Source organism: Drosophila albomicans, chromosome X, assembly GCF_009650485.2.
Source record: "Drosophila albomicans strain 15112-1751.03 chromosome X, ASM965048v2, whole genome shotgun sequence".
NCBI lineage: Eukaryota > Metazoa > Arthropoda > Insecta > Diptera > Drosophilidae > Drosophila > Drosophila albomicans.
Genome location: NC_047627.2, coordinates 30,774,215 through 30,789,675, shown reverse-complemented (window position 1 = coordinate 30,789,675; position 15,461 = coordinate 30,774,215). Strand labels below are relative to the sequence as shown.

The following is a 15,461-nucleotide window of genomic DNA, read 5'->3' as shown; positions in this document are numbered from 1 at the left end:
AACGAGGTTTTCACAATTTTCATCCATGGATTCTTAGAGTGTGTTTTAAATTTTTGTTCAGATTCGACAATTAAATAAAATTTCAAAACATTAGTATTGAAACTAATTAGAATTAGCTTACAATTAATGCCAAGTTAAATTGGGAAAAAATTGTATTATCGCCTCTGTAAACTAAATGCAGAGTATGTGCTCGTCGATCAAATGCGCAGTTCTCGCTTGTCTTTGGGCCCTCGAGCGAATAGAGATAAAGTATGCAAAATCAAAGTTTCTTGCAAGCTTGCGCTACAGGTATAGACATACAGATATGTATATGTATATATGTATAAATATATATGTAGATATAGACACACACATATAGTTATGTGTGTTGGCTAGGTGTGAGTTCCCTTAGGAGCGTAGCCTTGAAATTTGCTGTCCAAGTTGTTTGGGCAACATGAAAGAAACCCGAGTTGAAATTCAAATGGGGATTGCGCGACAACTAAAGAAGAAAGCAAATGAAGAGAGATGACTATAGAAAAATAGAGAAAGAGAAAGAGAAGTAGAATAGAGGAACACACTTGAGAAGCCTCTCAGCTGTAAAGCGCAATTAGAAGTCGCCAGCATTTGGTTTAATCAATTACTAATATTGTACAAACTCAAAGTTGAAAGTCGCCTCTGTGGGTCGGTCGGTCGGTCGATTAGCTTGGCCTTGGATAAATGATAAGTGGCCGTGATAACAAAGTTTACACAAAGCAAAGTCAACTGTAAGCAAAAGTTAATAATGTACACCCTAAGTTATTTGTTCACCCGAAACTGTTTTTGTTGGTGGAGCGACCCTGAAATCGCAGCCAAGATAAAGGCAAAGAAAAGCAGAGATAAAGCCAAAGTCAGCTTCATAATAAACACACACACACACACACAGCATCAACTACAATGTATGTGTGTGTGTTTGTGTGTCAGGGTTAAGGACAAATCACGCATCAATAGCAATCAATCAATTTGCACGCAGCAGCGGCAAACAAACAAAACGACAAAAGTGATGGCAAAAAAAGCCAGTGGCTAAAGTTAACAGCATCTAATGTGATTTTGACACACTTGCTAACAGATAACAACACACACACACACACACACACACATACATAGGCTCGCCTACCAATACACTGGGCGAAAAACAACAGCAGCTTAACGCAAATTTGATTCGAGAATACTCTGCGGCAATGTTGTCACTTGAGTTGAACAGAACAACAAGCTTAAACAAAGTGCTTCTAGTTATTCAACACGATCCACAGATACCCTTTAAAATAGTTGCCATTTTTAATTCATTACAACATTACATAACTTAACACTTCTTTAAGTGTAAGTACATTTATTAAATTTAGTTAATTTAATTAAGAAAAGTCGAAAAACAAGAAAGAAAGCTACTGTTGAGTGTGCTCGACTGTTAGATACCCGCCATCTATTTCAAATAATAGCAAAACAGTGCGGTATTAATTTTAAAATATACCAAATTAATATACCACAAAAAAACTAAAATGTCAAACAGTGCGGTATTAATTTTATAATATACCAAATTAATATACCACAAAAATACTAAAATGACAAAACAGTGCGGTATTAATTTTATAATATACCAAATTAATATACCACAAAAATACTAAAATAGCAAAACAGTGCGGTATTAATTTTAAAATATACCAAATTAATATACCAAAAAATACTAAAAATATACCGAAGGTGATATTTGGTATATTGATATAGTATATTAAAATATACCGAAATGTGCAAATTATACCCGATTTGACATTTCAGTATTTTTGAGGTATATTAAATTAGTATATTTTATGAAAAATACCGTCCTGTTTTGCTTTTATTCAAAATGGGTAGCGGGTATCTCACAGTCGAGCACACTCTCGCACTATCTGTACCACAGTCAAAACCTAATAATCAATTAATTATTTTGCTAGAAAGTTAAAGTATTTTTTGATCTTGATCTGTACATTATCAATGAAATAACTGGTTAATTTGCAAATTAGCCTCAAACTATTCTCGAGTCATAATATTACAAAACGAATGTGCAAGTGAAAGTGCTCGTCTAACTTTTTAGGGAGTTCTTCGTGTTGTTTAAGTGCTGTGCAAAATTAGTTTTTTTTTTTTTTTTTTTTTATTAAAATAATAACGAAATGATAACAAGAAAGGTGCACTGTTACCTAAAATTAGTTTTACATTTAATTTTCTGCAGCCCTTTCCCATTTGGGAACACGGCTTTTGTTTTCTCTGTGTACATTTTGTGCTCTGACTTTCTTCCAAACATTTTTTTTGTGTATTTTTCATAATTGAATTTGATTAAACACAAAACGTTTCGGTTTCGGTTTGTTTGGTTTTTGCTTTTTTGGGAAAGGAGAATTCCCTTTCACTCTCCGGCTGCCCAACGTTTTTAGTTCTCTCTCCCTCTGCGTGTTTACACGCATCGAATTCCAGCAGCTTCCCTTTTGGGGCTTTTGTTTAGCCATTTTTCTCACTCACTCACTCACAGCAAAATGGAGTCTGAGCGATGGAATTAAAAGGAAACGAGACGACTACGAATGCGAAATATACGGCTTTAAGGCTGGGCCATAAATTCATCAGGGCGCTAAAAGGTAGCGAGATAGAGAATGTATATATAAAACCGCAACATGAGACATAATCCCGTGAAACGACACAATCCCCTCACAACGCCTCACGCGATGAGCGAATTAAAACTCAATCCCAGGCAACGTTTTTCCATAAAACTCAAGTGTCGCTTGTGCCGCCAAGTGGCAAGTGCTATAAACCTAGAGATCTAAATACACACAGATACAGATGCATATAATCATCATATGTGGGTCTGACTGGTTAATCTCTGTGGCTTTGTCCTTTGCTCTATCTCTTCGCTTGCGGTTATCATTGGGCACAGCCTTAATCTTGGCCACAAAATGTGCGAGCGCACGCGACATTCATGTGGGATTTAAGCATTTAAATCCGTTTCGTACCCTACGCGATACGCGATACACTTGAAGTTTCAAGTGTTGCATTTAGTAATTAGAGCAGATTAAATTCATCTACATCCACATATATCTTGCAACTACTAAGTAGCTGTTACTCGCAACTTGCTAAGCTCATCTCAGCTCAGTTCAGCTCAGCTCGGCAGCAGTTGCAACAATTATTTCACATTTTTTCCTGCCTGCCTCAAATTGATTGTCCTGCCCAGCTTAGCTGTTGACTACCTACACATCTCTCTCTCTCTCTCTCTCTTGCTCTCTCCCTCTCTCTTTCTCTAGCTGCCCTTTTAAAATGTCGCACCATTTACTCTTTTTTTAGCTGCCTTTTTATAACCTCTTGCCATTGGGTAGAAGGGTATTTTATCTGATAACAGGCAAAAGAAAGCATCTCCCCCATAAAGTATATATATTTTTGATCAGCGTCAACATCTATGACGTTTGTCTGTCTGTCCGTCCGCAAAAAGTCGCGTTGTAGTGGCTGTCCTTAATAATCTGGTATGTTTTAAATGTAATAGTATATCGATATACCAAGCATAGCATTCGGTATCTTTCAGTATTTTTCAGTTTCTTATTTTAGTATATTTTAAGAATAATACTACATTGTTTTGCAATTGTTTAAATAGTACATACATCGATATACCAAGTATGTACCGAATGTTAGTACACTTGAGTATTTTAAAGTTATCCTATTTTTTTTTTATATATTTGAAGAATAATACTGCTTTGTGTTCAATTGTTTTAATAGTATATCAATATACCAATTAGCATTCGGTATCTTTCAGTATTTTTCAGTTTTGTTTTGGAATTGTTTTAATAGTATATCAATATACCAATTATAGCATTCGGTATATTTCCGAATTATTCAGTTTTTATTGTATACTAGAATATTACTGCATTGTTTTCAAATTATTGAAAATGTGTAGCAGGTATCTCACAGTCGAGCATACGCGACTGTAGCCTTCTTGCTTTTTATGTGTAGCTAGCTCAATGTTTTCAGGTGCCCGCGGCTACCATTAGAGTGCCTGAATTATGCATAGAGCCCCAACTAATAGATAGACCAACCACACTCTGAGCCCCCTCCCCTTTTCATTCGCTCTCTCTCGCCTCTCGCCTCGCAAGTCAACAGCCAGTTTAAAGTTCATGGCAAACCAGTCGAAATAGTCATGTATTATGTAGGGAAAAGAGTCAAGCGAGCGCACTCCACAATTTTCCCCATATCGCCATATCGCAGTCGGATAGAGAGATATCATTATTTATTCGTTGTTCAATCAACTTAAACTATTTCAAAGCATAAATATTTATGCCACATAGTTTAAATGTGCTCGCTGTACTTGTATTTATTTGATTATTGTTTTGCCACGTGTGTTCTCTACACTCGGTTCACAATATTAACGCTTTTGGTATATTAATATACTACTACATTTTAAAAAATACTTTTAGAGTATCATTAGATATTTTTCATTATTGATTTTTTTCAACGATATCAGAAATTAGATTTGATTTAACTGAATTTAATTTAGTCAGCGTAATTAAAATACGGTGTGACTTTATAACATTCTACTCTTCAGTATATTTTATATTTCAGTATATTTTTGTAGTTTTCGGTTATATTTTTATTATACTCGCTATAAATGTAGTAGTATATTGATATACCAAATATAGTCTTGAGTATACTTTAATGTTGTTGGTATATTAATTCAGTATATTTTAAGAATAATACCAAACTTTTTTGCTTGTTCTAATATTATTCAATTTTTTTACTTATTAATTATTGATTCGCTTGCGGTATTCCATTTGAACTTGAAAATGTTGTGCTAAACTTATCTCTCCCATAAATGATTTAACTAAGCTAGAGAATAAAGTGCTCTCTGAGTTTGCTGGCCATAAATCAACTGTCGTATTATAATATTAAATGTTATCTTCACAAATCCGTCTCCCAAATGGGAATTAATTTAGCTTTTTTTCTTGCCCATTTCTATTGTGATTTATCTCTCGGCATTTTGCTTTTGGTTTTGCATTTTCCACTTTAATGCTCAATTACATTTTTAATGCATTTTTAATCGTTTTTCTTTGCTGCTATCTTCTACAATTACAACTGCTTTAAAGGCGCAACTTGTATTTAATTCATAATCATATTTTGTATTTATGGCATTTGCATAATGCAAAACAGCCGTGAATATCAAAGGACGAAACACCTACCGCCCCTTAAATTTGAGGGGCATCCCTCTCCCTCTTCCTGTCTCTATCTCTCTCTCTCTCTCTCTCTCTCTCTCTCTCTCTCTCTCTCTATGTCCTTTTTAGACTGAACCTTTTATTTCCATTTCATGTGTCGCATTTTTCGCATAAATTCCATAGAAAATAGCTCGATTTACTATTTATTACTGTTCACAGACCTTTTGCCCAGCACCAAGTGCTGTGCCACGCCCCCTCCTCACACACACTCGCCCCCTTTCACTTACGTCCACACATCTGTTGGGCCAACAATGAAAGGCCTCAGGGCAGTTTTTTGTTGTTGTTGTTTTTATCGCCCAATTCGAGACCCCAGAAAGTTAATAATTCTATATCATTTTTATGAGTGTGTGACTGCTGGAAATGGACAGACACACACACATACACACACTCACACACACAGAGAAAGGACGAAACTTTTGTGTCACACTCGCATAAACAATTTGCTGTCCGGCGCACAAAAAGTTGCCTCACATAAAATTGTTAAATTGTGCGTTTTCGCCAACTGAAAATTATTATTTCATATTATTAGCCACCGCCCGCCATCTTTCTGCACTCTGCACTTTAATAATACAGAAAAAAAAAACAAAAAAAAAAAAAAACAAACTTTATTTTCGCTCTGTCGCAACGCAAAAGTTTTACAATAATCGAGGCAGTGTCCTCTGCTTTCTCTCCCGTTCTCTCTCTCTCATTCTCTCTCGCTCTGTGCCACGTCACAGGTGCAAATGTGCTGCAATTTGCCCACTGAAAATGCTCGTAATTGTTTCGATGCCCAACCAACGCCGAGGGGCGGGAGGAGGTGTGGTCAAGTGGCACTGCAAGTTACCTTCAGTTGAGGACTGCGCTCGTTGATGGCTCCCAAAGTGCAATGTGTATAGACACGATTAAGTTGAGCGACACTCGAAGAAATTCACTTGATACTTTACAGATGTATTACTAACTTTTAAATTCATAATTAAGAATAATTAGCTGTAGATTTAAAGGTGAGCCACGCTCACGAGTAGATCCCGAGAAGATACAAACAGTTAAAGTTTCAAAAAGTTTAGTTATATTTTAGTATTTTAGGCTTTTCTTAATAATCTGCTATACTTTAAATACAATGTCTTGCTTTTTATACCCTCCACTCATAGGGTAGAAGGGTATTATAACTTTGTGCCGGCAGGAAATGTATGTAACAGGTAGAAGAAGGCATCTTCGACCCTATAAAGTATATATATTCTTGATCAGCGTCAACAGCCGAGACGAACTAGCCATGTCCGTCTGTCCGTCTGTCCATATGAACACCTAGATCTCAGAGACTATAAGAGATAGAGCTATAATTTTTTTCGAGAGCATTTGTTATGTTTGCACGCAGATCAAGTTTGTTTCCAATTTTTGCCACGCCCACTTCCGCCCCCGCAAATCAAAAAAATCGAACAACATGTGTAATTTTAAAGCTAGAGTAACGAATTTTTGTATGTAGAATAATTACTATAGTAGTTATGATTCCTGAAAATTTGGATGCGATCAGAAAATTGTCGAAGTTATTAAAGAAATACTTTTGTATGGGCAAAAACGCCTATTTACTAGGGGTCTTAGTTGCTTTGGCTGAGAATCTGGTATATTGTGCCGTCTATGGTATATTTTGAATGTGGTATTATATCGATATACCAAACATACCATTTGGTATATTTTTAGTATTTTTGCAATATATTCGGTATATTTTGAAAATACTACAGCAATATTTTGCCTTTATTAAAAATGGGTAGCGGGTATCTCACAGTCGAGTACACTCGACTGTAGCTGTCTTACTTGTTTACTATTGCAAAGATGAACTACAATTTTATTGGAATTTAAATCTAAAGAAGAATCAAAATTAGAATTATATTTAAATTACAACATTTATTAAACTAATAACCAAATTTTTACAAAATTCGTCAGATCTTCACTCTTTACTTTATATTAAACTTACGAGCTGCTTCAAAGAGTTCATTATTTAATGCTCATAGTTTATTATTAAGACTGCTCATATTAAATTGTATATAATATTAAATTGATTTCTTTCGATTTAATTGCAGGTAATTTGCCAATTTGTACAAATGTTAATGTAAGTAATATCGTATTGCTTTTAAATAATTTATAGCCTCAAACAGTGAGTTTAATATTTATTAAATTCTGTATGTCATCAAAAAACTTCACTTGAAACTCTAAAACTGCAAGCTTGAGGTCTGTCTAAAAATCCTATATACAATTATCTAAATAAATGCATTTAAAAAGAATAAAAAACAAAGATTCGTAGTTGCTTCAGACTTGTTTTTTTTTTATCGAGAATCTTGTAAAAGTATGTCCAATCTTTTTTTTTAATTGTCGTAATTATTTTTGCTTCTTCTTTAATGTATTGAAAACGAAATATAAATTGAATTCATGTGAAATTCAATTTCTAGTATAATTAGTATATACATAAATGTTGCATAGCTTTTCTCTCAGTGTATCCAGCTGCCACGCGACTGAAATTGCATTATGACCTGACCCCATGTTGTAACCTAGAACGCGACTTTCCACCTCTGCACAGGTCGCACAATTGAAGAGGTGTCTAGTGGGGAGGGGGAAGGGAAAGAGGAGGAATGAGGAGAGACAGCTGGTTGGTTAGGCAGGCTTAGAGACGGGTGTTGGTTTGACTGACGGATTGACTGAATGACGAACTCACAATTATGGCCAACACATTGGCATCGAAAAATGCCAACTGCTTTTTGCTTACCACAAAGTCATGGCTAAAACAGACGGAGGAGAGAGGAGAGCGACGAGTGAAGAGCTTTGCCGTATGCCAATTGAGTTGAGGGCAGCGACAGCAACAGGAGCAGGGGAGGGGCAGGGCAGCCTGTCAGCATTGGGCCATCGATAACGCTTGACGAGGCCAAGAAGTCGGAAAGTCGGAAAGTCGAAATCGCCCACAGACACTTGACATGCCCTTAAGGTTTCGATTCGGTTAACAGGTAGCGCAAAAGGCAATTGTTGGGAGCGAGTTGCGAGTTGAGCCGAAAGGCATTTGCTAAAATCAATATTCCAGGCTTTAAATTATGGACAATCAAAGGCGAATTGTCAGCGTCATTCTTGTTGCAAGTTTGCTTTGTGTTGTGTCACATTTTCCACACAAAATGTATTTGCGTCGTCGTATATTTTGTGTAAATTGCAAATTGCAAATTGCACACATAAATCTACGGCTTATTTTTGGGCATTACTGTCATAATTAATTATTGCGCATTTATGTACATTTTATATATAGTTTTGATTTAATATTACGCATACGCTCTGTGGTCAGCGTGCCATCCATTTGTGTGCAGCCCTTTTTCCCAATACCCTAAAGTACTGAGTTTGCTGTATAAAAGTTGTTCATTCATTGTCATAACATTGCGTTAAATATTTTCATATAAGCAGTAGTATATAGTATTTTATTATACTGAATTTAGTATTTGTTTCTCGGAACAGCAAATTTCTATACGATTTTTACTTCTCCAACGTTCATATTCACTTCGTACTTTGCTGAAACTTAAATTTCTTAAACTTGCCTTAGTCTATACAGTATTTTATAATACTAAACTTGGTATTTTTTCTGAAATTTAGTATTTCTTCGAACTCTCTTATAATTTTTGTAGTACTTCTTTTATTGTTATTAATTTTTTTTAGCTAATTAAAATGAATTTCTTGCTTTGCAAATTCATTTTCTTTTTTTCTAGATTATGCGGTTAAATTTGTTTTTTCAAAAAGTTGCCCCTCACTATTTCGAACTTTGAACTTCTTATTATGAATCGGGTTTTCCACATTTAAATTCCCATTTAAATAATTACGTAGTATCTGTGAGTCGATCACACTGTATTCAATCTCTTTCTCTGGTTATGTGCTGGCATTATTCATAATGCGCATTGATTATACCCGCTACCCATAGGGTAGAAGGGTATTATAACTTTGTGCCGGCAGGAAATGTATGTAACAGGCAGAAGGAGGCATCTCCGACCCTATAAAGTATATATATTCTTGATCAGCGTCAACAGCCGAGACGATATAGCCATGTCCGTCTGTCCGTTTGTGTGTCTGTCCGTCTGTCCGTCTGTCCGTATGAACACCTAGATCTCAGAGACTATAAGAGATAGAGCTATAATTTTTAGTATTTTCGGTATATTTTGAAAATAATACCAATATTTTGCCCTTATTAAAAATGGGTAGCGGGTATCTCATAGTCGAGCACACTCGACTGTAACTTTCTTACTTGTTTAGTACTAAACTTGGTTTTTTTTTTTAAATTTGGTATTTCTTCGAAGTCTCTTATAATTTTTGTAGTACTTCTTTTATTGTTATTCATTTTTTTTAGCTAATTAAAATGAATTTCTTGCTTTGCAAATTGATTTTCTCTTTTCTCTAGATTTTGCTGTTTAATATTTTTTGCAAAAAGTTGTCTCTCACAATTTCGAACATTGAACTTCTTATTATGAATCGATTTTCCACATTTAAATTCCCATTTAAATAATTACGTAGTATCTGTGAGTCGATCACACTGTGGTCGAGCTCTTTTTCTGGTTATGTGCTGGCATTATTCATAATGCGCATTGATTTTTCTCATTGGTCAGTTTGCGGTGCAATTCCCCTGACACCCGCTTCCCCTTCCCCTTTTGTACCGCACAACACTTTTCACAGCACTTTGTCTGGCTTTGTGCAGAGCAATCAAATCATCAAATATGAAATTATTGTTAGTTGCAAGTTGCAGCAAGTTGTTAGCTTTACAATTACCTTGAACTTTCGCTGTTGCGACGACGCTTGACAATTTCTTTGGCTGATTGTGATTGCTGATTTTGTTTGCGGTTGTGGAAAACTATTTTAGATTTCCTTTGCCAGCTAATCACATTAAAAATCTTTTACGATTCCCCCCCCAAAATAATGAAGTAATCATTGCCTTAGTTTGATTAGAGCAAACAAATCAATTGAATTTTATTGACTTTGGCGAAGGAGACATCTATAGTGTGTCACATTTGCAATTAGCAAGTGTTAGAGGGAGACCACAACAAGTGCTTTATGTGAAATAGAGAATTGCAAAGAAAGAAAAGAGACACAAATTGTAGCAAAATAAAAGAAAAGAAAGGAATGCAAGAAAAGTGATAAAGTAAGACTTATGATCACAGCTTGCGAGTAAATTTCTAGAGATTAAAGATTAGACAAAGACAGTTAGATACTCTAAGCCTACGTGAAAGACAGAGACCAATAGAGTAACCAACGAAAGCAGGTAGATGAAGTGAAAGAAAGGCAACGAAATGATCACAGCATAATGCAATGTAGAAAAAGGATTAGGGACAAATGCAGCCGTGGAAATTCCGCGAATGCATAAAATATGAAAATGCAAAATCCAAAGAAGGAAAATTTGCAAAGAAGTGACCTTTAACCCAACTGCAGTAGCTGCCAATGATTGTTAACTTGACCAAGGAAAGAAAACGATTTTAGATTGCATTTTTGATTGGCAACATGTTGCGCATTTTATTTGATATTATAAACTTTTAAAATTTGATTTTAAATTTTAAAAATATATTTAGAAAAAAAAAAGAAAAAAATTGGTATGCTTAGAATACGAAAGGAATGAATTGTTGTTGTTTTTGATTGTTGCTTGGCAATTTTGCTGAACAGCAGAAGTTGTTCTCTGTTGACTATGTACAATGATTGAGCGACCGATTGACTGGCTAATTGATTGATTGACTGCCTGACACACCTGTTGCCAGCGCAGTTTGACACCACAAAACTTCACAAAACGTCTTCAGGCCAAGCGAAGTCGTCGAGTTTTGAGTGCTTTGCTTCAGTTCTTCACAGATCTGTGCTAATCGTGTGTGTCAACTGCTGTTGCATGCGAAGCTGTTGATAGTCTCTGCTTTCATGCTGATCCTGATGATGTCCCCTGTCGACCTTGTAACGCTTGGCGGCACTTTCCATCTCCTCCAAATCGCTGAAGGCGGGAAAATCGATGGGACAAAACTGACCCGCAATTGCCTCGGGAATGTGACTCACATTGTGGAGCATGTGAACCGGTGTGCACTGCAAATAGTTGCGCCACTTGTGGTACGAACGCGAGTTGGGATCATGTTGCAGCTGCTGTTGTCGATTGCCACCGACTGGCGGAGACTGTAGACGACGCTGACAAAGCGGTGACGATGTCTTGCACATGATGGGCTGTGCCTGCTGCATCATATGCATCTCCCACTCCAGATTGCCCACAGCAGGCACTTCCCCCTCCTCCTGCTCCTCCTCGTCCTCACAACTGTTGTTCTGACTGTTGTAGTTGTCCATCTCTTGGGTGCAACGCAGCTGCCGCTTGCTGGGTGTAGAACACGCACTGCTGCTTGTGCTTGTGCTGCAAGTGTGATAGCCATAAGAGCGATCAAGAACTTGAGTTGGTTGCTCGGCGAAATCATCGCAAATGGGAATGGGACGCGTTTGATTAGCACTGCGACTCCAAATACTGCGATTGCTGCTGCGTTGTGGTGTGCTGCAGGCGCTGCCCAATCCGCTGCTGTTGCTGCCATTGGGGCTGCCACTTGCTACGCTGGCGCTGCCACTTCCGTTGCTGCTGTTGCTGCCACTGCGACTGCGCTTCGAGGCATAAATGCTGCCGTCCAGGCTGCGCTGCATATCCATCTTTAAGTTGCTCGCACAACAACCCATCTTAGAATATTATGTTTCGTTATTACAATTTAGAACACGTTTCTTTCAAAACTTCTTCTTTCAACTTCTTCTTCACTTTCACGCGTCGATCTGCTCGGTTTGCTGTTGTCCTTGCGACTGTTGCCTGCCACTTCTGTAGTCTGCCTCTTATATAGTCTCAGACTTAGCTAGATAGCAGGTAGTTGAGAGAGAGATAGTCGCTGAATTTTCGCGAATTCCTAGAAATACGGAAAACTGTTTTCAACCGTGTTCAACCGTTACCTGCGCATGCTAATCCGCGTCGCATTTTATGGCTTACTCGGGTTCGGGACATTTTCGCGGCTGTTTTTGGCTTAAAGCAACAACACACGCTTTTGCTACCTGCTATCGCTATCGTTGTGTGTCCTCTATTTGACCTTGATTACATTTGTAGAAACTGCAATTTTACTTTTATTTTTTTGGGATTATGCATTATGGATTTTTGCATTTTCACATTTTTACATTTTGAATATTTTGAAAAGTTGAGTTGAGTTTAAAAACCCAAAATGCAAAAAGTAACCCTTCAGCTCCCACATGGAAATTGCTTTCATTACTTTTATTGTCAATATTTCCGAATACTCTTTTTTGATATTGCTCATAAATTGAGCTAAGAGAGAGAGTAGAGAGCGTAGAGAACAGAGAGCGAGAGTGATCGGCGCTCAAACACTGCGCCTAACCTTGGCCCATTGGGCCAAACGATATTGTTGGGCCATTGTTGTGCAAACGCCGTTGACGCCGCAGACGGCGCACAAGGTGCACGACCAGGAACAGGACAATGGACGAGGACGAGGATGAGGACGAAGTAACAGCTGCGATCAGAGTTTTCGAAAGCAAACAACTTTTGATTTTATTGACAGCTATTTTCACTTGAATCTCTGAATGGAGAAGAACATCTCATTCTCCCTTTGCATTTAGCCCAAAATAAACTACACGTACTTATCACTGCGACTCAGCCTCAAGGCTGAACAACAATTTACACGAAATACCAAAGACAATGAAATTCAGAATGAGAATGAAAACGAAAACGAAATCGAAATCGTGAGCACTCAACTACTAAACCTTGCATAACTCCAGCTCAAATGAAACTAATCACATGATCATACGTCCCATTAAATCCTTCACAGCTTTACATTTTGGAAAACTCCGAATCACACACAGATTTTAAATCACATGATTACATTTTATTCATTTCGAAATCCTTTCATTAACATGATCTCAGCTCAGCAATCAGCTTCAAAGTTTATTAACACACAAATTTAATGCCATTAACTTAAGCTATGCTAATCACGGAATTTCTTGTTTTGCAATCCAAAAATTCGTTTGCAATTGACACCATAATAAGCTTGGATTAAGATTAAAGATTTGTAGGAAACATTCAATGGATTTAAGAAATAAGTTGTTGAAGACCTTTTTAAAATTTCAAAGTATTTAATATTAGCTCTTTGGTTAGATATATTTAAATTCTTAATAATAATGCACTTCAATTAGCTTTTAGCTCAAAGAGAACTGTCGCTTTACAAAGTCAGAAAAGGCAGAACAATATTTACATTTAGAAACTCAATTTAAACCTTCCAATACAGTTCTTAAAGGTGCTTTATCGATATACAATTTCTAAATATTGAATTGACAAATTTATTAGAATGTACTTCAAACAATTTAAAGAATTTTTATTTCTACGTTAATAACAAAGCACTTCAATGAGAGAACTTTCGCTTTAGTCTTGTTTTACGTCTTAAATTTCGAATAGAGCTTTCAAAGCTGCTTGCTGAAATATTTATGTTAACTAAACTTTGACAAGAGCCAAACTTTGAAAACTCTGCAAGCTTTGTAATCCAAATTGCAGCATTATCACATAAAGCTCAATGAAATTTGCTTTATAAAGCTTACACAACTTAATTAAATGAGCTTTATGTGTTAAAGTTTCTCCTCTAAAGCTCAGCTTAAACTGCTTTAAAGTTGCCAGAGCTTGGCGTCTTGAAGTCTTAACTGTAAATGAAAAGCAAACTTGCAATAATGGAGTGGAGACTAAGACTGAGAAGAAGAGGAAGAGAATCTTTGAGCAGTTGGCATTGTTGGCATAGGCTGCTTTTAGCCACTTTGCTTCTAGGAAGGCAATAAATCCTTGTCTGTGGCAAAAACCCTTCGCTCGCAACTAGCAAACTAGCAAACTGGACAAACTAACGTTGGCTGTCCTGTCAGAAGTGTGGGTAAACACAAACACACCCAGAGAGAAGAACACAACAGTTAGTCTAGTACTAAGAGTATATGGCAATTGGCAGAGAAAGAAGAGTGAAGAGTGAAGGGTTAAGGCGTTACTTTCCCACACTCGACGTCGCTGATGATGGCTTGTTACTGCCCCTTTGTGTTGTCCTTGTATGGTGTCAAAAGGTCTCTTTCTCTCTCTCTCTCTCTCGAGTGACTCCTTGGCTGCAAATGCAACTGCAACTTCGATTCCCCGACAGTGGCACATTTGATGTGGAATGCGGAATGTGCAACGTGCAACGCGCCGCAGTTGTCGCTCTTGTTGCATTTTCACACGCAATCGCAACATTTTTCCCAGGCCAAATGGTATTTCCCCCTCCCGACTTACACGCTTTTCCTCTTCCTCTTCCTCCTCCCGTCTCTCTTTCTCGCTCTTTAACGCATTTTCAATTTATGAGGCAAACTCATCGTGTGGTTGACAATTTTTAAATTTTTATGCACACATATTTCGAAATCCCACAAAATGTTATTCCGAATTTTCAGCTTCATTCCGGGTTTTTACTATCGCGTTTCTCTCCATTTCTCTATGTGTGTGTTTGTGTTTGTGTGGAGTGCACAGCATAGTCGCATAATCGTCGAGGGAATCCCCCTTCATCGCTTCTCCACTCTCCACTCCGCTGCTCAACTGTGTCCGAGTTCTCTTCTCACGTTATCCAAACATCTGCAGTTGCAATTGCACATTTTCCGATATTTCACAATTGTTTGCTTTGTGTGCTGCCCAGAAACGTGATTTGACTTTGTGTCCCCCCCTCCTCCAATAGCAAGGGACGAGCTGAAACGGAAGCAGCTCAATGTGAACGCTTTGAGACTATCGCAAAACTTCAATTCCCATTCAGTTAAAGCCAACTCAAAATGAGCCAAAGCCAAATAACTTGTAAACAATGTAAGCAGCTTAGTTCTTCTCAATGCAATGCATTTATTTGTTGCAAGTAATACTATATGAAGAAAATTTGTTACTACATATTCACATATGCACATATTTAAGGCTCAACTTAATACCACAAGTACCCTTAAAATACTGAATCAAATTTCTAGCTTAGGTCTCGACTATGCTATGCATTTATTTGTGGGAAGTAATCTGATGAAAATTTGTTATTACTTGGTTCAACTTAATACCACAAGTACCTTAAAATACTGAATCAAATTTCTAGCTTAGTTCTAGACTACGCACTGCATTTATTTGTGGGAAGTAATATGAAGAAAATTTGTTTTTTTTTTGGTTCAACTTAATACCACAAGTACCCTTAAAATACTGAATTTGTTACTACGTATTCACATACT

General features: G+C 37.0%; 2 protein-coding genes across 2 annotated transcripts in view; one reads left to right on the top strand and one right to left on the bottom strand.

Moving 5' to 3' along the window:
- LOC117573381 (uncharacterized) overlaps positions 1-15,461 on the top strand; it is an 80,309-nt gene that overhangs the window by 44,238 nt on the left and 20,610 nt on the right. The window lies entirely within an intron of this gene.
- Positions 10,764-12,427, bottom strand: LOC117573390 (uncharacterized). Its single transcript, XM_034256594.2, has 2 exons — positions 12,199-12,427; positions 10,764-12,118 (listed from the first exon to the last, which is right to left on the bottom strand). Exon 2 carries the CDS (start codon positions 11,898-11,900, stop codon positions 11,046-11,048), a length of 855 nt encoding a protein of 284 aa, XP_034112485.1. The 5' UTR covers positions 11,901-12,118; positions 12,199-12,427; the 3' UTR covers positions 10,764-11,045.

Excerpts from the sequence above, each read along its gene's own strand:
- LOC117573390 (XM_034256594.2), bottom strand. The coding sequence starts at position 11,900 with ATGGGTTGTTGTGCGAGCAACTTAAAGATGGATATGCAGCGCAGCCTG.